The sequence below is a fragment of the Fukomys damarensis genome, unplaced genomic scaffold, assembly GCF_012274545.1.
Source record: "Fukomys damarensis isolate Sample0158 unplaced genomic scaffold, DMR_v1.0_HiC HiC_scaffold_11, whole genome shotgun sequence".
In the NCBI taxonomy this organism is placed as follows: Eukaryota; Metazoa; Chordata; class Mammalia; order Rodentia; family Bathyergidae; genus Fukomys; species Fukomys damarensis.
This window is the reverse complement of record NW_022900923.1, coordinates 36,513,730-36,541,491: the sequence shown is the minus strand read 5'-3', so window position 1 is coordinate 36,541,491 and position 27,762 is coordinate 36,513,730. Positions and strand designations below refer to the sequence as shown.

The window sequence follows — 27,762 nt, the reverse complement described above, 5'->3', positions numbered from 1 at the left end:
TTACATTATATAACTAATTGTAACTATTTTTACTGACACAATTTTGCCTGGTGACAAAGCATATAGTATAATGGGATATAAAGTAATAAGAACACGTAAGACGAACTGGATTGTTACCCATATACATTTTTAGTTTGTTGGAGACTGAGAAAACAAAGCCGCTGATATCTAGGAACCTCTGGAAAAAAAAAAATTGAGCAATAGAAACTATCTCATTTTAAGTAAAGATGAGTAAGAAAATGAAACACTTCAGAGACTGTCACTTTGTTAGGTGTGTTTATGAGCCTGAGAAAGGAAATGATGATATGCTAGTGTATAAAAAACATGAGAGGCTTTTTTTTGTTACATATTTTGCTTTTAATTCTTATCTGTGTTGAGGATTTTCAAAAGAGCTGACTTCTGAATAGCCTACAAAATTTTTTGATGACAGATTAGAATGGATGGAGACAAATTTGATTTTACTAATTAAAGAGTTCATCCCCACTGTTTATTTATGTGAATGTATTTATTTTTGCTGGCTTTTAAAGTCTCACTGTTGAGGTAAATACTGCTAAAGAGAAAGATTTAAAACTGCAAGCGGAGAGTGGGGGACAGAATCCAGCGATTAAATATCTACACCTGATAAAGAAAATTGTTTTTCCTTACAAAGCAATGGATGAGAAAAAGATGATTTCTGTTAATTTTACTAACATGTAATAAGGAACAGTATAATAGTTCATAAAGTGTCTGATTCATTAACATCACAGGTAGTGACTGAGAGTGGGGGTGACATTCATGTTACACGTTGCACATTCTGGGAATCAGCAAGGTCATCAGAGCTCTTTGTATTTCTTTTAATTCTGACACATTTAGTGAAGGCGTCCTGAGACATCAAATATTTGAGCCCAAGCTTTTTTGGAAGAGAAATAAAAGGAAGTGCTTTATGAGATATTTTGGAGTAGCCAATGAAGTTTTGTTGCTCTGACATAAAGTAACAATTGTAATTAAAAATTACATATATAGTGACAAAGTCTTTCAATTTTTTTTTTTTTTTGAGACAGCATCTCACTATGTAGCCAGGCTGTTCTCAAACTCACAGCGATCCCCTTGCCTCTGCCTCCTGAGTGCTGGGATTACAGGAATGCACCACCATGCCTGGCTTTTTGTGTCTTTAAATTTTTCGTTAAGGATGTAACTATATTTTTTTGTATTAAAATATGAGATTGATCCTAGTTATATCTGTTAACAGTACAAATATGCACACATATTTATTTAAATTTGGATACTTATTCCTGTTCAATCATTAGGTTATACATCAGCTAAATGGAAGAAACAGCAAAGGAACTTAAGAGAGGCTATACTGAGTCGTACAATTAACTTTGATTGCCTAATTTTATGTGGAAATGACCATGAAAGTCATTACTAGTCATTAAACAAAGAACGCAAATCTAGGATGTAACAATTGCCACAATTAAAATAAGGAAATATCAAATATACCTGCAGTATAATTCTTGCATTGTTATTTTGATAATTACCTGGAGTACTATAATGTTTATGTTTCAAAAACAAGAACAGGTATATTATTATTATAGAATGTATGATTGAGAAACTTCTTTTGTTAAAATGATAACTAAAATTAAACTCTTTGAAAACCATATGTCCCAATTACAAACAAAATTCTGTCTTCTGTTGTTCATGCTGTAGGTGGAATTCATGAATTTAGGAAGGAAATGTAGTAAGGAAGAAAGAACACCAGTTTTGGCAGGCCAAAATAGTTGACTCACTAACTGCTAAACCCAACTAATATTGAGTCAATTACATGCTCATTTTAATTTTCAGCCACTTTATGTGGAAAGCTGAGATAATAATTTTTACCTAATTTGTGACTGTTTCCATTAGTTCTGAAATTATGTATTAAATGTTAAATATGTTGCCTAACCATACCAGATGTTATGGATACAGAGAGTTAAACCAACAGAAAAATCCCTGCTTGCAAGGGGCCTTTATTTTAATTGAGACAGATAAATCAAAATAAAGAAGAATACAGATAAAATTTATACATAGCTTTGGGAGGTAATAGTGCCTTGGCGAGAAATAAAGTAGAGAAAGACAAGCAGGGATGGGTGCAACAGCTGATCTAATTTAAATGACATGATAGACTCATTATGGAATTGATATTTCATCAAGGGCCTGAACGAATTAAAGAAGTACCCATTCAAGTATCTGAGATATGAATTCTCAGGTAGAGGGAAAAGCAGAAACTGTGAGATGCAAGAAAACACTTCTGATGATTTGAAGAAAAGTAAGTAGTCCATTGCAGCTACAGTAGGTTAAGGAAAGGCACAAGTATGAAAAGCTGAGATGTGGAGAGAAATGGCCCCAGGTCATTTGGACTTTTACACACTATTGTATGGATATTGGCTGTCACTCCAAGTAAGCTATCATTGAATGGTTCTAAGACTCTCAAATTTCGACCAGTATGTGGTCTGAAATGATGAAGTAATCTACACTGAGAACATAATTACATGAATTGCCTTTCAGTGGCATATAAATATTCAGAGCAATGGAACCATGCAATGAAATAAAGGATTTCTTGAGATTATGGAGCCATGGCCAACCGTAGTGAGTTGTCTTTCATTCTGTCATTGGTGCTGTGCGTCTATATCAGTCAGATTCTGTAATATCTCAGTCACTTATTGCTCATTGTTGAAACAAAATACCCACTACCCAAAGTTAGAGGAAAGGTTTATTTCAGCTCACAGTTTATAGAGGTTTCAGTCCCTTGATGACTGGCTGGGCAATATGCAGAGGGGATTTGCACAGGAAAAACAGTACATGGTATGGCAGGCAGGAAGGAAGCAGCAAGCCTGTCTTTTCTCTCTCCCTTTATATTCCATCCAGGCAATAGGCCTATTGATTGGTTGCACCCATACCCAGGTGGGACTTCCGTCATCTCTACGCAAAACTCAGCTAAACCCACTTAGCAATCACACATCCTTAATCCAAGTATCATGCATTCTAGATCCAACCACCTCAGAAAGGCTCACCTATGAATGCTTTGGGGGAACATGTTTTTTTTTTTTTTTTTGGTACCAGGAAGCGAACTCAGATCCTTGAGCTTGCGAATCAGGTGCCGCAACCACTGAGCTAAATCCCTGGCCCAAATTTTTTTTTCTTTTCTTTTTTTGGTGACGAGCATCAAACTCAGGACTTTGCACTTGTGAAGCAGGTGGTGGAACCACTGAGTTTAATCCCCAGCTGGGGGAACATCTTGATACAAGCCATAACATATAAGTATCAAAATCACCCTTCCAAATTGATGTCAAGTTTGAGAGGTTGGAAGTAGGCAAGAGAGATAGTTGATAGACCCAGTAAGCAACCCCAAACTATATGCATGTAGGATGAAGTGGGAAAAGTTTTAGGCCTTATTCATATAAAAAATTTGGGAAACAATGTTGCTGTCCTTACATCTATAAACGGGAGTAAAGTCTAACTTTGACATTTTAGCAGAACCAATTTTAAATTGTAATTTTGTAAATATGTTCCTCAAGAGTGGTTATTTCATTAAAAGTGTTTCATTACCTTACTGGGAAAGTATGTTATCTTCACCGGTGCCAATGGAATAAAGTAGTAGGTCTGAGTATTGGTTTGTGAGAAGAAAATTAACTTATAAACACCAGTGATTAAGTTTTATTTATTGTTTCAAAAGTAATTGATGTCCTAAGAATGGAAGAAAATTTCAGAATACTTGATTCATAGTACTTTCCCATAGCTTTCAAACTTTTATTGTACCCCTTGTCAAGAACAAACTATTTGCAAAGTTGTAGAGAACTGGTTGCATTCAACTTTGTATAGTTATATTTATGCTTCAGTAAATTTTAGGTCTTGAAAAATAATTATTTTACTAGAGATTGCGTGGGAATTTTGAAAAATCTGCAAGTATCACATGAACACATTAAGTGAGAGTTCAGTGTGATTAATTTGTGTGTGTGGTAAATAAATGGTAGTTTTGTCATCATACAACTGCCAAATTTGAGTTCCAAGGCAGAATTAAATTATTTGGATGGATGTTAATACTTGCCTTGGAAAACTAAATTACATACTCAAAGAAATTTGAGAAATACTAGCTTAACTACTGTTTTTGATCAGTTTTCCCCAATTTTATTTGAACTGGTTTTAGACTTATAGAAAAGTTGTAAAAATAGTACAAAATATTACCATTTACCCCTTTCATAAAATTTTCTCTAATGTTACACATTTTGTAGTAATAGTACAATTATCAAAATGAGAACCTAAAACTTGTACAGTATTATCTAAGTCATTGACTATTGTAATTTCTTCAGATTTTCTATTAATGTATATTTTTCCTATCTAGAAACCTAGCCAATATCTATAGTGTATTTAGCTATTTCTCCTTAGCCTACTTCAATCTGCAACAATTTCTTTGGACATATCAGTAAGTTTAAATTCATAACTTTTTATCCAAACACAAAAAGATATATACAGAAATATAGATCTTTATTAATTTGTGTTTGTCACAATATATGACACGAACTTTCTGGTTCTCCCTTAATGAATAGCAACAATGACAACCCAGTAGCAATTAACAAATTTAATGCTCAGTTCTTGTTACTAAAATCACTCTCCAGAAATAGTACCTAGTACTCCTTGGTGCAACAGTGAACTCAAGGACGGCTTAAGAAAGATACAAATAAGCCTGGAAAATCTTGTGGTGGCAGAAAGTAGTGTGGAGTTTGTCCCAACTCAAAATCCAACATAAATTACTTCCAAACAATCTTAGCTATAAAACAAGTAAAGATAATATTAGATTTTAAATTCTAAAATAAAAATAAATCAAGGAGCCGGTACTGATTAGTAATGTAATGTAATAACTAGCTAAATAAGGAAAAAGGATAGTTATTTCTTAGGAAAGAATTTCAACTAACAATGAAAGCGGAAAATATTAAGTCTCTATTAGGCAAACACCATAGTGTCAATCTTATGATTACTCCCAGGGGTGTTAATAATAGTGTGTGGAAATTCACTCAGAACCAGAATAATTCTGTTATGTATCTCACCAAGATATTTTATAACGATGAAGAAAAAAATTGTAACTTTTTAATAGAGAAACCGGCCAAATACCACCCTAAACGAGGGACTAAGGTAAAGATCAACAATAAAAAGATAGGTCAAAAGACCTGCCACACCTATTGTGTGAGGCCAGTTAAATCACTATTACTTGGGGGAAAAATATGTCAAATTTATGCAGTTCTTCATTTGTTACGCTAAGAAGGACATAGCGTTTGTCCTACTTTTGGCGTGTGTCTTCATTACTTTTCTCATTGCTGGTTCCAAATACCCAGCACCCAAAGTTAAAGGAGGAAAAATTTATTTCGGCCCACAGTGTATAGAGGTTTCGATCCATATTTGGGTGACTGCAAGGCAATGTAGCATGGCCGAGGGGCATCCAAAAGGAGAAACAGTGCATGGCAGGCTACGCAGGAGGTAGCAAGTAGCATTAGCAGCAGTAGCAGCAGCAGCAGCAAGCCTGCCTTCCCTCTCTCCCTTTATCTTCCATCAAAGCTGGAAGCCTGTTGATTGATCCTTCCCACATCCAGGGTGGGAGTTCCATTACCCACTCCTCAATCTCAGTATCACAGCCTTTATCCCCACCCATACACACCCAATCCCGCCTCCTTTAACCCCCCACCTATGACTGCGTGAGGCTTTAGGGGGATGTCTAGGTACAAGCCACAACAGCATTTCTACCAGTATTTCCTAATCATGAGAAAACATCAGACCCACATGGAGAGCATCCTACAAAGTAAGTAACTGATGCTATTCAAAGACGTGAAAGTAATGAAAGACAAGGAAACATTGAGGGTTTAACATTTTATTTTAAAATATTTTACTTAGCTTAATTTACACTTTTTTAGATAATATTTTGATTGGAAGAGTTCTCCTAATAAAATCTTTAAATATGCATTTTGAAGAAACACAGACCAAGGCAAAAGGAAGGCAAAACTGCTTTTGAACACACAAGGATCTGGATCACAGAAGTCAGAAACCGCCAGTGTCTTTTGGACCCTCGGTCAATGACTTCAGATAAAAATCAGTGAAGAGACCTCCCATTTCTGTTACACCCAGACATCCAGAGTATCCTGTTTTGATGACTGTGATGAGAGAAAAGAGAAATCCAGTGTCATTACTGCCACCAGGAAAAGGACAGAGTAAAATCATTAGGGAGGGAGAGTTGGGATAGAGGGAAACTTTCTTCCTTTAATCCTGAGCTACTCACAGAGGGCCTGGAGAGTCAGCTGTCATGTGGGTGGAAGAGAAAGTTTCTCAAAAGTAATAGGGATTATAATTACCATCCTGACTGCCAGAAAGGCAAAGAAAAAAAGGGTGAGAGAGCATGTTCAATGAGCTATCTTTAGCTCTATTGGAACTTTCACACACAGAAATTGTGACAGAGAACTATATTTTATAACCTGGCAAATCTAGTCCCGTCACATTTGTCCTGTATGTGAATAAAATAGAGTAGAAGTGAGCATGAGCGGCACTTTGATTTCCCTTTATTGTGAGACACAAAGACACACACACACACACACACAATTTAACATTTTAATATAATGAAGTTCTACAAATCAGCTAATTGGGACACAAACTGATTTCCACTGTGTGATTTGCGGTCACATCCATCATATATGAAATCATTAACAGGCTTCTTTCCTAAACCTCACATCACATTCCAGTCTTGGCTCCACACCATTACAAACCTCAGCACCTTCAGACAGCAGCAAGTGGGTGCCTTAGTCTGCTTTCCTGTCTTTGGGACGGAACACCTGACAGCTGCATCTTAAAAGAGGAGAAGTTTAATTTTGCTCGCTGTTTCCAGCAAGTTCATTCCCGAGTTAGCTGTCTCCTTTCCTGGCGAAGGACAGCTGCACATCCCATGGCAGCCAGGAAATAGAGAAGGGAGGAGCAGGGGACAAGAATACACCCTTCCAGGCACACCCCCAGTGGACCACTTCCGTTTAGTCCCCACTTCCTAACAGCACATTCAGAGACTGAACTCAACAATGAGTGAATCACTGATGAGTGTAGCACCCCAGGATCCAATCACTTTTCAAATAGACTTTGGGGGGCATTTTAGATCTAACCCATACTGGTGACGAGATGGCCTTTTTCGAAGGTTGTAACTCAGTACATAATGGCCCCATGCCTCCTTCTGGTTCCATGTACTTCTCAGGTAAACAGTGTAGCTATCCTCAATCCAACTGGTGACGACTACCAATACCATACAGTGGTCAGTTTCCCGGTAAGGCCATGACTCACACTTGCTGTGAGGTACACATCAGCTATGCTTACTTACTACCCTGCGGAGCTTTCGTGTGAAGTACCCCGACGGGATACACCTGCCTCGTGCTTATCACTTTGATGTCACCTTGGGCTCCCCCAGATGGCCTTGAGCTTATGTATTAGCTCAGTAATACATCAAAGAGACTTACACAGATACTCTGTGCTCCAGATACATCTCCCCCACTTTCTTTGTGTTTATATGGGGTGCTGCACTGGCTGTCATCTGGCTATAAAAGCTATGATATCGTTCATACTTCATGCTTGAGCATAGGCTGTTGTTCAACTACATCCCAAGATGGAATGTTGTATTCAGTCATCTGAACTACGTGAAAGGCTCTTTTTCTTTTTTTGTCCCATTTCTGTTCCTTTCTTCTTAGTATGGATATGAATTTCATTTCATCCAGAAACTACACAGAAGTTCACACCTGCTCTTCTAAAACCCCCACCTCATACTACTCTGCTCTTGACTGCACAGATTTTCTTGGCCATGGTGTTAGTTTGCTAGGGGTCCCACACAAAAACCCAGCAGACTTAAACAAAAGAAATTTATGTTCTCACTGTTGTGGATCTAGAAGTCCTAGATCAATGTACAGTTTTTCCCGAGTCCCCTCTTCCTTGGCTTGCAGGTGGCTGCCTTCCTGCTGTCTCCTCACATGATATCTCCTCTATGTGCCCACATCTGTGGTTTCTTTCATTCTCTTTTCTTCTTCTTCCTGAATTTCATTTTCGTATGAGGACACGTGTTCATTTGGTTCCTACATCTCTTTAACAAGTTTATTTTAATTTAAACACTTTTTTAGGCTCTATCTTGGTAGGCAGCCACGTTCTGAGGTACTGAGGACTAGAGCTTCAACGAATGCGTTGTCGGGGGCTACTCTTCAGCCTGCACTGAAGTGGGAAGTACCTGTGGGTTCTACGGAAACACAGCTTCTAGTCGCTCCTGCTTTCTCATTGTCAGTAGGTCTGCTGGCTCCACAGAAGCCCATTCTGATGCTGAGAATTTAAAAAGATCATGTGGCTATATATAAAAACAAAACGAAACAAGACTAGGAAGTGAGGTCATCATAAGAAAGGGAAGAGATAAACTTCTTAAACTCACTCTAATTTTTAATGCTTCTAGATGCAATGAAAACTAATGTATGACCAAAAACTCAGCAGAGAAAGGCATTTTCCTAGGTGTCTCTAAAATAACGTAATGTATATAACTTCCTGGAAAACACTGCCTAAGCACACTGATTAAAAGATGAACTGGAGCATCAGAGATACTCGGAGGAATCAGTATACTGCTGTGGCCTTGTGTTCCTCTGCCTGGACAGCCTCTAAATAGCTCAGCATTCCCTATGAAGTTAGAGCTCAGTAGTTCTGTGTAAATATTTCATTTATACCTCACAAGATTTTCTACGCTGTATATTCTGGTACTAATTTATTTTTATATCCTTACCTCCTATGATTCTCTTATATATTGCTCATTCTCCAAATAACACAATCCTAAATATACTCTGGAGTTTCCGCCTTCTATATCTTTTTTAAATGCAGTTCTCTATGCTTTGAAAGCATTTCTTCTGGCTTCCTAGAAGATGTTTTTAAATAAAAAATCCTATCTTCTCACAAATATTTTTAAACTTCCCAATTGAATGTGATTTCTCCCTTCTAAGATTGTACATATAATTCTATTATATTTTGCCAGGTTATATATTGTAGTCTTTAAAATTGTATTTATTTTTCCCTACTTAATAGGTTGTAATTTAATTTAAGTTAGAGAACACACTTTACACATTTTTACACGTTCTGTAATGTTTCTCCCAACATAATTGCTCAATAAGTTAAATTATTAAAGTAAAGAATACATTAAAGGTAATTATTTGAAGCCCCTGACCCATATTTCTTCCTCTGCAGCATTTGCTGAAAGGAAAAATAATGCTCCCTCCTCCACCTGTTTCTCTATATACCTAGTGTCCAAGATAAATTCTACATTTGTGTGTGTGTGTGTGTGTGTGTGTGTGTGCGTGAAAACCATACTGAGTGTCAGCAACACAGATAAGGACATTTATTCATAAAATTTGCCCTTGAGAATTGGCAAATTCTCATTGGACTCTCAACGAAGGATGTGAATAAGTCGTAAGTTATGTAGATGTGAATAAGTAATATAGAACGGGAGGTATATATTTCCTCTCTCACTTAAAAGACAATCGTAAACTCTGTGATATCTTAACTGTAACAAAACAATTGAGAGATTATTGGAACATTCTCTGGAGTGACTCAGGAAACTGACAGGGAGGCTATGTAATTACAGCACCTCCTTGGACTCTGCGGTGAGTCCCATAGAATTAGTGAGAATGATCTGATCACTCCTTGCAGGTATTTCTCTTGCAATCTAAAGATGTGTTTTATTGGTAAGTAGTATGAGAAATTCAAATATTTTCATCTTTAGCAATGTAAAAATTGCTCTTCAGAATTTAGAATTTGGGAGTAAAAGTAGATAAAATATGGAATCTGGCTCATCTACCCTCAACTTACCAAATGGAAAATCAAGTCTGTGTCTGTACTTGGTGGATCAAAGTTTTAAGTATGGTAAGTTAAAAAGTAGCTAGTACATCTGAAATTGCAACTTGACAATGACCCACATAATTCTTGCAGATAGGTATCATTTGGCTCCTGATGTAGCTTTATTTTTCATTAATTGTTTTCTTTGAATGTGCTTTTCAATGGACAGGGCAACTAACCACAATTCTGAACAACTGACCTGAGTTATATTTTTACTTTACTGAGTTTGCTCTGTAGAAAACAATAGTTGCAGAATACCGCTGGAGGGAAATAACATACAACAATGTGATTATAAAAATTGTCCAGGGGGCTCCATTCTGAAGTAATATTGTTTTATACCTCACAAGATGAGATCAATATATACAGCTCAATGGCACAGTAATAAAATTTGATGGCATTAGTACGAGATGCCTTAAAATTCTTCAATTCAAGCTTAGGACTTGGAAAGATGTGTTTTTCATTTTTATTTTGATCAAGATTTGAGGTATGAATGAGATAAGATGAAAAACATAATACTGACCTGAGTGAAGACCCTGGGCCGGGCGTTTCACTCGTTCACCCACTTAGTCATTCCATAACCGTGATTACAGGTATTGGCACGGGTTAAGATACTGTTAGGAATTTGGAAAACTCACACGTAAATATATCACGATCATAGCAGTCTCAGTCTGAGTTGTGGCAAGTGTAGTGAAGCACACAATTTCAAGATTGTTTCTATGTGGATTTACAATGTTTTATATATTTCCCCTCATATATTTACTAATAAATATATGTGTCACTCATAGATATATGCTTTAATTATGGCAAGATGAGTTTGCAGGCTTTGACAATAAATCAAGTGACAATATAGAGAGGTAGCAAAACACCATTTCATAGTTATTATTACAAAGGCACAAAACACCCAAATCATAAAATGTAAATAGCATCAATAGAAGCTGCCCCAACTCCTGTGTCTCTAGATATTAATATTTATGGAATGCAACTGCCAGAGAAGGCACAAGGCTGCTCCAAACTGAAGTCCAGATACAGCAATGGAAGGTCAGTGCACAAGGCCATGAAGCTCTGCAACACAGGCTGAGTGCCTGGAGCTCACTGAGCCAGTCATCTGCCCCCAGGAGGAGGACAAAGGACATCTTGGCCAACAATTTCCATTATTGCTGAAGCGGAACAGTTTAAAATCAGGGAGCTGTGACTTAATAACGAAGTTATAGCACTGAAAATGCAGTTTCCTTATGACTCATTAATTTCTTTTCTCACCTGAAAAAAAGTTTTAAAAGTTAGATGAGAACTCAGCAGAATTTTAAGGTTTTATTTGTAATAATTATGGGAATGAATGGGTGCTTCAAAAAACTGCATCGAAGAGTTTAAATCTGAATGTGGCCACCTCTGTGTGCATTCAACCTTTGAAATTTAATTTTAGAGCTCGTTTTCAGTCTTGGTAAAGTAGATCATTTTCAAAATAATGTTCTCTGTTAGTACTGCTTGAAAACTACATGGCTCTTCTCTACTCTCCAATTTCACAGCAACTCTCCTTATTTTGGGAATGGCGAACGGCTTTCCACTTCCATCTAGTGGTAGAAAATTGATTGTCACCCTCTATACTGTACAGAAAATTTTCAGTCTTAGAATTAAGATTTCTGCTTTGATGTCTGATAACATAAATAATTGAGGAAGTTCTGCTATTCAGAACTATTAATGCATAAATATCTTTCTAGTAGACTGAGGTGTCTGAATATTGGTTTTTATGTATTTATTTATTTGGTACCAGGGATTGAACTCGGAACCTTGCACTTGCGAGGCAGGCAGCGGCACAACTGAGCTAAATCCCTGGCCCCATTTATTGCTTCTATCTAGAATTCGCAAATACACTTCATTATACGTAAGATAACCCTATATCTATATAGTCAATTTTATATGGAGAATAATAAAAATAACGTCCATATAAAGTTATGATGGCTGTTTTTTTTTTATCATCACCTAATTTTGAAGCTTTTGGGCATCATTCACCCAATCCGTTGTAATCAAAATTGTAATGACACAATCCACAATTTATCAGAATTATTCCTTATATCTGCAATGGTCACTATTGAACTCGGGTCCTTGCGCTTGCAAGGCAGGCTACCGAACTGCTGAGCTAAATCCCCGGCCCTCTAACTTTTAAATAAAGTACAAGTTTGATACCATTTTGAATTAATGTAACTCATGTGCATTTGCAGAAATGTACCCTGTGAATTATATAAAGAACAAACTGGATGAAATGGGAAATTATATCCATAAAGTACATTAATTTTAATTAGGTTTAAACCTTTTGATTGCTTATTTTAGACTTTTAAAGTCTACTCTCAGTCAATATGAGGTAATAAATACATATTGCTCTTTATAATAGAACATTATTAAAATGTTATTTGGCTTTATTTTACTTATTTTATTCAAGTATAAACTTAAACCACATTTGTTTCTTAGGGCAAAAATTTCATAATTATATGTAGAGCTTTTCATTCTCTACTGAAAGTGGATTTTATGTCAAAGTTATCTGGTGACAAGGTACTCTTTATTTCCACTGATGTGAAAATAATTTAGCTTGTCAATACAAATAAGCATGTAACAACAAATCATACGTCAATCCATGTCAATCTAAGACTATCATGTGTTTGTGTTATTTAGAATGAAAGAGAACAAAATGTTCTAGAACAACTATACCTAACAACTACAATATAGGGGTGTTTAAAACAACAAATATAATATTGTGAAAGAGGTGAATTTTCACTAATGACTACATTTTGCAGTAAAGGCAGAGCTTGAAAACACCAACATTGTCCTTTGTATCTCGATCCTTCATATGCATAAAGAACTCATGAAAGTTAAAAATCAAATTTTATTTTCTGACATTTATTAGTAATATTAATTTATTATTATAAAGTTCATAAAATACATTCTCATTAGCATAAGGGTTTACACTAATTTACGTAGTAGGGTAACTGTATTTTGGAAATAGGAGCAATTTCATTATATTGTTTGTGGAACAAAAAGTCCTAGTTAAATTCTTCATTTCTCCCATTCAGAAAATTTGATGCAGGAAAGCATCAAAACTTTAAAGGGTTATTTCATTTTATTCGAAGGTACATATTATAATGCATTTCTGCAAAAAGAAGATGCAAAACGCTCAGTAGCTAACAGGACTTGCTCTTTGTTGATTTTACTGAAGCACAGGAGACTTGTATGTGAGTGAATTCACTCGCTGACAATAAATATACATTTTCCTTGAAGGTATAATTTAGAATCCATAAAGAATTTATAACTTGTGTTTGAAGGAAATTCAGTTGTCAAATTGGTTATACACAACCCAAAAGTTAGCTGGCATAAGTAATATTTGTCACTTAAAAACGATAAACAGAATAGAACAAACATAATATTTTTAAACTAATTGCTCCTACATCGAAAGAAGCTTTCTTATCATCCCAGGTTTGGTGATGATTGCTCAAAAATGAAGACAAAAGAGTAAAGTGTCCCATTTTACTCTGTAATATTCCTACCCTCGTATAAAATGATGGTCTGAGAGACAGAGGACACAGTGTTTTAGCTTTTGCCACAGCCAAGTGAGCTGAGTCCCAAAAGAGCTACCTGTTACTCCTGGAGCATAAGGTGTCTGCTGCAGTAGGCAGAAGCGTCTGATCACCAGTGAGACTTCAGTCTGTGGAGCTTTCGGTGGTTATTTGAACAAGAGGACAGGGGATGTTGCCAGCACAGAGGATAGTGGAGCAGTGGATCAGCCCAAATTCCCATGCTTGTATTTCCTGTAGCACAACTGATAACTTTAAAAAGTTTGAGTTAAATTTCTACTATTCCATGTATTCCACAAGGTGAGGAAACTGAAAGAGCCAGAGGCTATGCGATGTTCCACTTGCAAGAGAGTAGTTACCATTGAAAATATACAGAGAGCTGACCTCTTACATCCACAAAGCCTTTTCCTAATCTCTACATGATGACCAGCATTTGGTCATTTCCTTCATAGAGAGAACTGATGATTAGCTTATTATTCCAAAGAATAGCAAGAGCCCAAGGAAAATAGGCCTGAGTTGGCAACATTGAAGCTTCAAACAGAGTAGGCTCGGGGTTCTTTAGAGTGGAACTTGTACAGGATGTTACAGCAATTGGAATGGGAGATTTCAAATTTGCAAGACTAATGAAGGACACTATCTTGGCATAGAGTTTGTAATTTATATGCTAGGCTTTATTTTTCCCTTTCTCTTAAATGATTCTTTCTCACCTTTTCTTATAATTTTCTTTTTCTATTTTTTTTCCCTCAGTCATTTGTTTAGGACTTAAATTGTGGAGAAGAACAGACACAAGTTTCTATTTCTTCTAGGCTATCTCATCAATGTATTTTCCATGGCTGACAATACTATCGTATTCGGTGCCTGAATTCTGTCCTGTACTCAGGAGAAAGAGTGACTGAAGGGATTCTTGCAGATCTCAAGGACATATTACTATTCTGTACTCCATTTATTTCCTTAAAAGAATATTTCATTTTCATAGTCACCTTTTTTTCTTTATTTTTATGCTAACATCTTTACAAATAACTGTAGCTGGCGATTGTTTTGAAAGTAAACTTGAACAAAACCTGATGAAGAAGTATTATTTACTATTCAGTTATAACAGAGCAGCGTTTCACAATTTGAAGTATTCTTCAAGGTTAATATTAGTAAATATATTAGATATTATCTTCCTAAATATAAACACATTTTAGCTTTTCATAATCTTTATTAAGCTTCCAATTCTGTCCTTTCTGCCCCAGTGCCTTTTTATCTATCACTATATTTACCTAGTGATAACATTTAATTAGTAATAATGGTATTTTCATTCCATTTCCATGAATACTTATGAAATTCATTGTCTCTTAATTTCAATAACAAATACATCATAGTAAAGTTATCAGTTAGACCTAAAACTTATTCTGGTTAAGGAGAAAGAAATTATATAATTAGAAAGATAGCACATTTAATAATTGAAAATGAGGAGCATTGTTTGAGTAGTCTTTGTTCATTAACAGAACATTTATGAAGCACTTCCTCGGTATCAGAGTGGACATAAAGTCCACTTTGCAGGAGAGTGGGAAATAAAACATGGTCCTTTTCTTCATAGAGAGAGCTTATTTTACAGGAAAGCATGCATTAAGGATGGATCAATACAATTTAATGTCACAATATTATGATAAGAAAAGTACAGTCCTGCAAAGCTGAAGATGCTTAAGCTGAGGGTCAAAGAAGGAGTAAGCAGTAGGAAATGGAACGAACAATACAATGACAAGTCTAGGTTTTATATTGTCTTGTTTAGGGCATGTCAATGACTTCCTGGATGGAGCATGTGAAAGAGGGAAGACATTGATTACTGAAACTTCAAGGACAGCCACAGAGTAGGTCCAGAGGGTTTTGTAATTGCTATAAAAACCTTCAACCTGATGAAATAAAAAGAGAAAGACTGCGCATTTTTCAAGAGTGCCATTACATGATTTAAAGCTTTGAAATTTACTCTTTGGAAAAAGTTTTAAGAGACATATAATATTACTCTGTGCTTATTTCTGGAATACTCTACTCTAATTCGATACATATACACAGTGTGTAATGACCAAGTCAGAGTAACTTGCACTTCCACCTCCTAAATGTATCATTTTTCTATGCTGGGAGCATCCAAATCTTTTCCCTTTCTTAGGAGAGTAACACAAATGGATTTGCAAGGTCTAATATCAGAGGCAAGAATGCTGAATTAGGACTGGCTTCCCAGTGTAAGAATTGATGAGGAAAAAAGATATGAACAAGTTGGTGAATTCAAGTGTCACTTTGGTGACAAAATTTAAGGATTTATTTTTGCATAAGAATCTTGGATAGAGGCTATGCTTATTGTGTAGTTATTTCTCCCTCATTTAAAAATAAATTTTGAATCAATTCTACCCAGACACAAAAGTAAGGAAATTTTTTAAAAATAGTAATGGTATAGGGATAAGTTGGAGACAAAGTACTTTACAGATCTATAGTACATAAAATATCATGCACTGCCCGTAAAGGTCAGAAGAAAAATAAGGCTTTTAGTTTCATATTAATTTGAAAAAGAAAATAGGACAACTGTAACATTCACATAGAAGACTGGAATGCTCAGAGCTGAAGTTTATGAACAAAGTTCAGATTTTTTTGTAGCCAGACTGCCTGGGTTAAATTCTTTGCCCTTTCTGGCAAGATCTTTGAAACCATTAAATCTCAGTTACTTCATCTGTGAAAGAAGAATAATAAAAATAGTAGATACAGATAGTTTTAGCTTACAATGGTCCTACTTAGACGTTTTTGACTTTCTAACAGTACGAAAATCATATGTATTCAGTAGGCACCACGTTTAAATTTTGAAAGTTGATCTTTTCCCAGATTTGTGATCTCTCATGATCTTTTCTTGAGATGCGGGGCAGCATCAGGGAGTCACAGCCCCCAGACAGCTATGTGATCAAGATAAATGGTGAACACCTTGTGTGCACATTACTGCTAAGCTATGGTGGCCAATAGGTTAGGTGTCGGAAATATATTTGTGATATATTTTTAATTTATATTGGTTAATTGGGATACAATCTAATGATAAGGCTAGGAGCATCGGTATGGCCTAGACTTCCAGGAGGATCAGTTCTTCCATTATACAAATATTTTTGGAGATCTACTATGTCATAGAAGATGTTCCAGTCACTGGAAATCTTTGTCAAAACCAAATAAATAATGGGGCTCATTGGTTCTGGTACTTACAATTGCTAGTGACTGGTTTTGAGTGAAGGGCTAGGGCAGAAATAGGCAAGCAATAAAGGTGTGTGATAAAGACGTCTCTTTCAGCCAGATATATGAATTTAAGCCTATCTCAGTAATCATACTAGTGGTATTGTTTGAAGTAGATGAGCTGACTTTATGATTGCATGGACAAAGAAACAAAAGCAGTCATAACAAAATAAACCAGACTGGCAAGGAGACTTTTAAAAGAAAATAATGAGAGGGGGTTATCTTTTTTTGTTTCTTTTTGGTACCAGGGATCGAACTCAGGTCCTAGCACTTGCAAGACAGGCGGTGGAACCACTGAGCTAAATCCCCGGCCCTATTTTAAAATATTCCATCGTTAACAGTGATTGAATAAGTGTGGCATTAGTGAAGGGTTAGAGATAAATCAAAGTAACAGATTAGAAAGTTCCAATAGAGACAATATAATTACGAATGTTGTGTTTTATTTTTATATTTATTTATTTATTCGTTCCTTTATTTATTGGTACCAGAAATCGAACTCAGGACCTTGCTCTTGCAAGGCGGATGCGGGACCACTGAGCTAAATATCCAGGCCCCAGAGTATTGTGTTTTATAAAGAAGCTATTTTAAATCAATCAGTCAAAAAACGATTATTCCATAAATTGTGTTACTGCACAGATCCTTTGCAAAGTGAAATTTTATATTTCTTCATAGGAAGAGAGAAAAATATTAACGCTGCCTAAATAAAATGTTAGCTCTGAAATATTCATAAGCATGGTGGTGGTGAGATGCTTCTGTATGGCTGCCACTCGTGTTGCCTTGAAAATAGCAAGGTGGAAGCTGGACATGGTTGTGCAAACCTGTACTCCCAGAATTTAGGAGGCCGAGGAAGGAGGGTCTCTGCCAGTCTGAGGCCAGGTGGACTACACAGTGAGTTCCAGGCCAGCCAGAAGTGTTTAGCAAGAGCCTATCCAAAAAGAAAAAAAAAGAAAATCAAGGTGGTCATGAAAAAAATATACAAATGAAGCGTTTCAATCCTCACTACTACCAACATGTTTTTTTCTCTTTGATGCATTTTATTTTCATTTATTAGAAAATATTTCAGACATTGCCAAGGCCTAACCACAGTGTTATGAACATCTGTGTCTCCAATTCCAGATTTTAAAAGTAAACATACCACATGTTTGTGAAGTCTCTTATCTCTGACTGGCTTCTTTCCTCCCCCCTTAGGATAGAGTTATTTACAATGTTGAATTTGTAGGCACTTACTGTATTTAACATTTATCGTTATGATTTCTTCATGATGTGTTAAGAATTGGTATTTGCTTTCTCACTATTATCTGTGTAGATGTTTGTGTATCTGTCTGTATTTCTGATGGACATGGATAATTTAAGGTTGATTTTTTTTTTTAATTCTCCCATGAAGAAATCCTTTGATTCACTTTCAGAATGCTCCCAGGATCTAGCCTTGTCCGAATCATCATCACCCAGCTGCATCATGCAATAAACTCCTTACAGGTCATTGTCCCTCCTCAATCAGTTCTCAATGCAGTGACAAGAAGGGGTTATGTAAAATACGCCAAATCCTTTTACACACGTCTTTGTTCCTCCGATGGCAGCCAGCTTATCTCAAATAAAGGTCAAAACCATTCTGGAGTTTTATAGAGCCCTGTAAGACCCCGTAGTTACCTTTTTTACCTCATTTTTTCCCCCTCCTTCACTTCAAACCTTTTGTTTGTTTGTTTGCTTTTTATGCTCTTCATGTGCCACACCAAGCATTCCTGTCTTTAGGAAGTACCCGTGACTGTTTGTACCTTCTATAGTCTTAAACCACACAGTTAAATTATTCATGTTTTTTTTTTCTTTGCTCCTTCAAGATTTTACTCAAATATTGTCCTCTCAGTAAAGCTGTCTTCAGTCACAGTATTTATATTCCAATCTGCTCTCTAAAAACTTAGTTTCATCTTTCCTTTCCTTTTCTCCCCAACACATTAGCCTGACACATACAGTTTGCTTCTTTTGTGTTTTATTAGTCTTCCCCACTATGGGATTTATCAGAGAAACCATTTGACCCTTTTCTCTGACTGCCATAAACTGAATTTAATGCGTTTCCTGGCATTTCACAATCACTCAGTAAATGTTTTAAGGAGAAATTAATGATTGCGAACTGAACATAGTCATCAGTGTTATATGGAAGTGTTAGCACTTAACATGTTTCAACCACACAACCTGGTTTAAAAGGAGAGAAATTGCCAGATTTGCCATTAGCTGAATATGAATATTCTTGGATACCCATTAGAAGATTTTAAAGAAATCATGAAGAAAGGGAATACTAGAGAAACGATGATTCTTGAAGTAAAAAAAAAAAAAAAAAAAAAAAAAAAAAAAAAAAAAAAAAAAAAAAAAAAAAAAAAAAAAAAAAAAAAAAAAAAAAAAAAAAAAATGCCAAAGTAAAACAGCAAAACAAACAAATGATTTAAGGAAAGTCCTCTGCACTGTCCTTATCTCACCCCTCCATTTCTGTGCTTTCCAAGTTACCACATTGTGTTCCCATTTAACCTTCTGGAATTAGATTTATGATGCTCTTCAATAGCTTTTAGTTCTCTTGCATGACAATTATCTGTCCCTGTGTTGCCTTTTCGATCTCAAACAAATCCTGATGAATTACCAGCAATTTCACTTCCATTTCTGGACCTTCAGATGAGTTTTTATCTTTGCCAAGTCTTATCTTGCCAAATAGTGCCATGCTACGTAACAAGACAATATTGTTTCAGTTTGTCAAAGGAAAATTCTCTTCACTAAGGACAGTCATTCTTAAAAAGTAATAGCATAACATAGCCACATAAGTAACAGTTCAAAGTATTTTTATTTTGTTCGCATTTCCAAAAATATAGTCACATGATGGAAGAATAGGTAAAAATTTTAAGAGCATTATTGTATGGGGCTTATTAAAAATAGCTCCTAAATTTTGCAATGAGTAATACATAATTGTAAAATAAAGATGGCAGCCAACTTTTCACTAAGTACTTTTGGTGATTTCTTAATAGATTTATTATTATTTCATTTTCTTTGACACAATGAAGCTGGTACTCTTTAATAAAAGAGGTAAAGAATCACTAAGATCTTTTAAAAATCCACTGAAAACTGCAGAATTGGGGTTCAGATTGAAGCCTTTATATAGTAGGGCCCAATTTTGTGCTCTTAAGCATACCTATTAAAGGACCCACACTTTGGACTCAACAGCAAACCTTTTGAAGTGTGAAGCATAACAAAATGCACTGTGAAATTATTGTTTAAGCAAATTGATAACTTCAAATTGCTGATAAATGTATTTCCCTAGTAATCTTTTAGATATTACTTAGCATTTAAAATTATTTTTTAAATTCTACATATGGCATGGATGATGTTTCATCTGCATTTATGCACCAAGAATCTCTAGAGATTATACTTAAGTATTCTGATCTTTTTGCATTTGTATTTTGCTGCTTTTTTTTTTTTTTTTCCGCACCAGAGTTCAAACTTGGGTCCTTGCGTTTGCAAGGCAGGTGCTGGAACCACTGAGCTAAATCCCCCGCCACATGTATTTTGCTGCTTGATGTACATTGCTTGTCTTGGTATTGTTCGTAAGGTTTCTTCAGCAAAAGGAAGATAATTTATTGTAAAAAATGGGGGAAAAGGAACTATTAATATATTCATTATAAATTTATCAGTAACTGAATTATTAATGTACTTCTAAGGACAGTTAAATAAGCCAGAGCAGAATATTCTAGAACAAAAGAAAATACGCTTTTAAAAATAAACTTCTTTTTAAAAGTACTGTGGGCATCATTTTTGAAGGTTGTTTTAGTCAATTCAGGCTGCTATTACAAATGATTGCAGATTGAGGTTTTTATTGAAAAATGATTTCTTTACAGCTCTGGGGGTGAAAAGTCTAAGATTGGCTTCTAGAACAGTTGTCCCTGATGAAGCTCTCTTCCAGCTGTTGACTTCTGACTTCTCATTGCATTGTCACATGGTGGAAGTAGAGCTAGACAGCTCTTTGGCACTGATAATGGCATTGATCTCATTATCAAGGAGTTTGCTTGCGTGAGCTACGTATCTCCCAAAGACTCCAGTTTTGGATACCATCACACTGAATGTTTAACGTGAATTTCGAGGGGGATACAAACATCAAACATTCGATTACAGGGACTTTCTTTTATCAAAAATGTGTCTTTGCTTGAATTCTACTCAATTCAAAGCAAGTTATTACTATAATGCGGGCAGAAATTAAGGGTATATTTTCTATTAAATAAAATTAATAAACTGAAAAAACTTTATAATTCTAAATATGAAGCAAATCAAATACCTACAAGAATCAAGCAGCTCTCAGGAACCAAAGATGGGGTGTGTGTTATGGGGACAATCGAACACATTCTATCTATGAGATGTGCTGGCAGTGTATACATAAAAAGAGAGTGAGAATCAAATGCTGCATTTCGTTGACTCACAGTCGAAGGAAATGGTTTTCACTAGCTGGATCTCGAAACAGTTCCACTTTGTAGGTGCCTGCCATTTTTCAAGCTTTTATAGGAAATAGTGTTAGATTCGTATTTTTGGAGAGAACTGTGCCTGCCGCTTGTGAGAGTTGGGAAATAATTTTATGGTAATGCTGCTTTTCTTAGCCACACTCACTGTGTTTCTCTCTCTGTGTGTGTATGTGTGTGTGCTTGTGTTGCAGGGAAGGCCAGCAATCACCAGAACAATGGCAGAAGACGTACGGCAGGTGCTCTGGGAATGAAGTATACCACATTGTTTTAGAAGAAAGTACATTTTTTGCTGAATATGAAGGAAAAAGTTTTACATATGCCTCTTTCCATGCCCATAAAAAGTATGTTTCTGGTTCCAGGAAACATCAGTGAATTAAAATATGAACCATCAAAATATTTAAACAACTTCCTGAAACACAACCCATATTGGTGCACATGAGTATAAATTATTTTGGAATTTTTGACTTGATTATTGCTGCATTTGACTCTAGCCATTGGTGTGGTCTCCACAAGTTGAGAGTAGCAAGAGTAAACTATAATTTGGTAGTAATACTTATTGTAGCATCTTAAAAACAGAAATGAACCTTCCTTACGGAACTAAAATTTAGAGTTGATAATAAATTTAAACAAAGTAATAATAAAATTTGTAAAAGCCACACAGATAAAAAAAACTTAACTGACAACACTTGTTTTAGACAGAGAATGTTAAAAGAGATACCTACCTTCGACTTCAAACATTGAAATCTTTTTCTTTCCTTTTGAGAAAAATTATTTACTTAAGAATTAAAAATCTAGGTACATTATGAAATAATTATTATTTGTATTTAAATATAATAATATATTGTATCTGAGGGATTCATAATATATTTAGTATATTCTACCAGTCTAATACATATTCCATTTTAATTTTGAATGACTCTATGTATATGTATGTGTGTGTGTGTATATAATTCTTGTTTAAAAATATTTGAGCATTGGTTTATGCTATACTACTGTATTATATACTAAAATAAAAATATTTAAGATAATTTGTGTTTGGTATGTAACACAAAAATGTACATAAGAAATGTTTAAGTAGCTCATTACATTAAAAAGTTGTTATGGCCCCTAATTAAGCTGCACAATTATTCAAATATGGAAATAATATTAGAGGAAATTCAGAGGCCCTTGCTCTCTTTCAGATGACCTTTGTAAGGTTCATTCTTTATACCAGTAGTTTTTAAGCTTCTTTGATTAAAGTAAGAAATTTTGTTTCTCTTTTTACCAAAGTAAATTTTTATAAAAGTTACAAAATATTCTGCCTCGATGATATGTTCTCTGATGTTTTATGTTTTTTATCCTTTTTTTCCAGTTATATTTATGTTGGTAATAAAATAATTGATTTTTACACAGATATAATTTTTTCCCTAAAAAAGAGGATCTTAAACTTTTAGAATTATTTCAACTTTCAAAATTCCTTGATTCAGAATTGTAATTTTTTTCTGCCTTATAAAAGTTTACTAGGTTTTTTTTAGTAAAACTTTAAAAAGAAATGATACACCCTAAGACCATGACTGAATTACAATTCTTAAACTCTTATTTTCTTTTTTTAAATTAAGGTTTGGTGTCTGCTTGATTGGTGTTAGGAGGGAGGATAATAAAAACATTTTGCTGAATCCAGGTCCTCGATACATTATGAATGCAACAGACATATGCTTTTATATCAATATTACCAAAGAAGAGAATTCAGCATTTAAGAACCAAGACCAGCAGAGAAAAAGCAATCTCCCCAGGTCACTTTATCATGGGCCTTCCAGGTTGCCGGTACATAGCATAATTGCCAGCATGGGTAAGTACACATAAATCTGAAAAAGTAAGTTGAAGGTAGTCTTTAAAATATAGAAAAGGAATCATAAGCTTATTTTCATTTTATGAAAATGTCAAAGCAAATTTGGAAAATGCATGTTTATGTGAGAATCTATGATTAGATATACAGAACAAATTTTAATGTACTAATTTAGGAAAACAAAGATATTACAGAAGTATAGTCCGTACTTATTTTGTATTTATTATTTTAGTATAAATACCTGCATTCTATATTCATCATGTCAATTTTCCATCCAACTTTTCATAGTTGCTATTTCTAATAGTATCAGTTTTTCTCAAAATTTTGTTCCCCATCTCATTCTCATCACTTGACTTGCCTTGTATCACACACACACACACATACACACACACACACACACACACACACACTCACACCACACACTCGTGCACGTGTAAGAAAAGGACAAGAAAAAGAAATAGAGTAGATCTCAATCCAAAGATTAACTTTAAAATTCTGCCACAAAACTACCTAAAGATCTGTAAATGTTTTGTTTTTGCATGAGAAAAATATGTCCTACCTTTTAAGTAATTCTTGTTTGTTTGGGGTTTTTTGTTTGTTTTGGTAGCGGGGATCAAACTCTGGACCTTGCACTTTCCAAAAAGGCAGAGGAACCACCGAGCTAAATCCCTGGCCCCCTTTTATGTAATTCTAAAGCTTTTACGTATGCATTAGACACCCCCTGCACACTTTCTTTCTTCTCTAAGACTTCACTCCTTAATCCATCTCTGATACCTAACTTCATTTCACTTTTTTGTCTGTTTGATTTTGCTTTGCAAAATAGCAGGCTGATCCTCCCCCTTTCTCTCTCTTCCCCCTTCCCGTGTCCATCCATATGAACAGAAACAGGTACTTTTGAACTTCATGCAGTGACCTTGTCATAAACTCCTCCAAAGTATTGTCTTCTGTTGGAGGCTGGAAACCTTAGGCTGCTCGCGTCTTTATTCCATTCCGTCTACAGTCACATCACTGAAATTCCTTAAGCCAGGTCCTCACTCTCCTCTTCATTGACTCTCTTTACAGCAAATGAAAACATTGACCACGTTCTTCTTCAAACAATCGAGTGTCTTCTCTGCATCGCACATCCATCTTCCCAGATTGTCTCATGGACTCAACTCTTCTCCAGAAAATGACATTTTCTTTACCTAAATTGTTAAGCTTCTCTTCAGCACAACACAACCAGTATTCAACTGGCTACCAGATATTTCTGTCTGAATGTCTTACAGGAATAACCAATGGAGCATATTCAAAGTTTGCATCTCCCCACCCTCTTTAGAACACCATTATTTTTCGTTTTGTGAAGTCATAATCTGGCTCACCTGACCTTCTCCTGTCATATCTTATAACTCACTGCACTTTATTAAATATGATCACAGTATAGTTGCTAAAGTCATTCATATCTTCCCAGCCCACTACCAAATGCTCATTTCTGCCTGTGTCATCCCTTCCTGGAGCTGCTGGATCAAAGTCCTTATCTTTTTTCCATGTCTCCAGTCTTGCTGTCCTGCACTCTATTCTCCACTCTAATCGGCAGAGAATAATTTTTAAAGACCATTTTGATAGTGTCTTCTGAGTCAGCCATTTTACCTGTTCCCTTTTACTCAGTGCAAAAGATGTCTAACAGCATGTTTGACAAATAACCAAAAATTCTTATGTGTATGAGGCAACCCCCGTTTCCCTAGGACAGTCCAAGTTTATACATATTGTTCTTGTATAATTGTTAAGAACATCCCATTCTCCACTTTCAGGAACACCAGAGTTAAAAGATGAATTATAGCCACTTTACTTACAGGCTCTTAAAATGATTTCTTCTTATTTTTATAGCCTTGCATTTTACTACCCCTTTAATTATTCTCTTAAACTCCTGTCATACTAAATTCCTTTCAGTCTTCACTAATGTGTTGTCACCAGGGGGCCTTAACCATTAAATTTCAAATGACAGGACTACATCCTACTCCCTTCATTGTCTAAGTAACCACTTCTAATCCTTTATCTCCCAGTCTAAAAAACATCACACCTTCTAAGACTTATTTCATGGCTTGTGAAGATATATTTTTTTCATAATTCATCAACTACTTATTAAGTGCCTAATATATACCACAACTCTCATGAGTGTTTGTGATTTCAAAACATTAGTAAGCAAAAATCTGTAGCTTGTAGACTTCACAGTCTACCATGAGAAAGATGAGCAATAAATATACACACTATGTAAAACAGGTAAATTATTTGGTATGTCAGAAGGTCATAAGTACTAGGAAAGAAGAAAACAGAGCTAGTAGAAGGAATTATGAATTCAGGGAGGTGACTTGGTAAGTAGCCTCATTATAGAGGTGAAAATTGGGCAAATACTGGAAAGAAGTGAGGAAAATAGCCCTGTAGCTGTCTGGAGGAAAACCATTTTGGGCAGAGGTAGCAATTAGCACAGTGAGCCTCTAGTGGGAGCCTGACTGGGTGTTCGTGGACCAGTGCAGTGGCCCTGTGACTTGGGGGACAGTGAGCATTGAGAGGATGGGAGATGGGAGAGGAGGGAAGAGGCCAGATCACGTTGGGTTTTTAAGTCACATGAGAAGCATTGCATGATCTTAAGCAAAACAATTTTCTGGAATCACCTAGGTTCATCTGTATTTTAATACAGACACTCTGATTGCTGTAGAGAATAGATATTTTGCGGTAAGTATCAGGGTGTTTCCAAATAGAAATGGTAAGAGAGAGAGAATTTAGGGTATATCTTAAAGATTGATGTACTCTGGATGCCTTAAAGAAATGCACCTGAGCTATGTGGGATAGAGAATTTGGAAGGACTCTGAGGTTTTTGTTTTTAGCTGCTTGATAAAGGAAATAACAATCAATTGAGTTAGAGACAGCTGCGGGGGAATGCAAATCGGAAGCCAGGGAATATAAAAAGTTTACTTCCGAACACAATTAATTCAAATGACTGTGAGACATCAAGAGGAAGATGTCAAACCGGAAGTTAGATATAAGAATCTACATTTCAGGAGAGAGATGCAGCTTCCCAATCTAATGTTGGATTTGAGTGTTTATGTTCTTCGAAAGCCGTAAGACTGGAAAAGATCATTAAGGAAATGAGTACTGGAAAAAACAGTCTAAAGACAATGCACAGGTTTTGCAGCAAACCAACACTAAGCACCAGGGAGATGAGAAAAAAAAAGAAAAAAACTAGCAAAAACCAGGGAAGATCCACTGGCAGAGTGGTAGGCAAACCAGAGGAGTGGTGTCTAGAATACAAATAAGGGGCTGGGGGATTTAGCTCAGTGGTGCCGCCACCTTCCTTGTAAGTGCAAGGTGCTGAGTTCAATCCCCTGTACAAAAAAAAAACAACAACAAAAAAAAGAATACAAATAAACCAGTTGTAACAAGACAATTGCATCATAAGCCATCAAACGATGCTAAAAGGTCATATAAGAAGATGACTGGTAAATTGAATTTAGCAGTGCAATGATTATTGCTTTGTGAGAGTTCTTTCCATAAAATAGAATGTCAGAATACGGTGGGTTGAGGAAGGAATGGTAAAAGGCAAATTAGAAACACTGGGTCTAGAAAACTCTTAAAGGATCATCCTACAAAGAGGAGCCAAGAAATGGCTTGGAGGCTGGTAGTAGAAGTACAAGGATTTGAGAAAGTTTCTTACCAGGGAAATGTTCACAAGAGAAAGAAATAATTAGCTTTCAGTGCTCAAGGTTTGTGTGTGTGTGTGTGTGTGTGTGTGTGTGTGTAATGGTGGTTATAGTGTGTTAACTTCAGTATTACATGATCAGTATGTCATATGTTTGTATGGCAGATACCCTGATGATTTTCATGTTTCATTGCTCTAGGTACTGTGGCCATAGATTTGCAAGACACAAGTTGCAGATCAGCAAGTGGTCCCACGCTGTCTCTTCCTGTAGAGGGAAGCAAAGAAGTAAGAAGGCCTAGCATTGCTCCTGTTTTAGAGGTTGCAGATACATCATCAATTCAAACATGTGATCTTCTAAGTGACCAGTCAGAAGATGAAACTGCACCAGATGAAGAAATTTCTTCAAACTTAGAGTAGGTTTAGATCCTCTAAGGGTACGATTGCTTGGCTTGGTGCTGATGCCCTTGAGTATTATATTGAGGTGCCAGAGCAACAGTGATGACGATAATGCTCTACTGATGGAAATCCTAGACTCATTTCTTCTCAGTTGTACCAAAACATCTTTGGTCATTGTCTTGCTTAACTGAAGAGCATTCTAAGCCGTCAAGTTTCAACATATTTTTTTCAGCCTCAATTTTCTCTAAATCATCTGATATTCATATATGTGTTATATATGTATTATACATATTTCTATTCATCATTTTCACAGTCATATTTTTATGGTATTGTGCCTTCTACCGTAGATGTCTTTCACTCCATGCTTATGTTGAAGTTTAGTTATTCACTAGCGTGCAAGTGCAGCTTTCTCCATAAAGCTTTTCCTTCTTTCCTTTCTTTTTCTTTTTCTTTTTTTTTTTTTTGGTACCGGGGATTGAACTCGGGTCCCTGCACTTGCACCATTAAGCTTTTCTTTCTGTCTTACCTATAGTAATTCTTTCTTTCCATATAAAGCATTGATATTGTAAATGTGTGAATAAAATAAGTACCGTCTCCCCTTTCTACACTTTCATAATGTCACAGTCCCCCTCTATATGGAATTAGTCACATTTAACTTGAAATAGAAATTGCTTAGGTATCTTATTCCAC

The 27,762-nt window shown here is 35.7% G+C and overlaps 1 protein-coding gene and 1 long non-coding RNA gene across 2 annotated transcripts in view; one reads left to right on the top strand and one right to left on the bottom strand.

Annotated features, from left to right (window-relative positions):
* The window catches only part of LOC109117550, a 47,055-nt gene extending 33,264 nt beyond the window's left edge, over positions 1-13,791 (bottom strand). Inside the window, exon 1 of the long non-coding RNA XR_002024847.2 lies at positions 13,507-13,791. This is a non-coding gene — a long non-coding RNA (uncharacterized LOC109117550). The remainder of the gene's footprint in view (positions 1-13,506) is intronic.
* Positions 1-27,762, top strand: part of Kcnt2 (potassium sodium-activated channel subfamily T member 2) — a 253,856-nt gene that overhangs the window by 138,100 nt on the left and 87,994 nt on the right. The window contains exons 15-17 of the mRNA XM_033762145.1: positions 21,370-21,519; positions 22,777-23,006; positions 26,876-27,089. Of these exons, the coding sequence (XP_033618036.1) occupies positions 21,370-21,519; positions 22,777-23,006; positions 26,876-27,089 (594 nt within the window). The remainder of the gene's footprint in view (positions 1-21,369; positions 21,520-22,776; positions 23,007-26,875; positions 27,090-27,762) is intronic.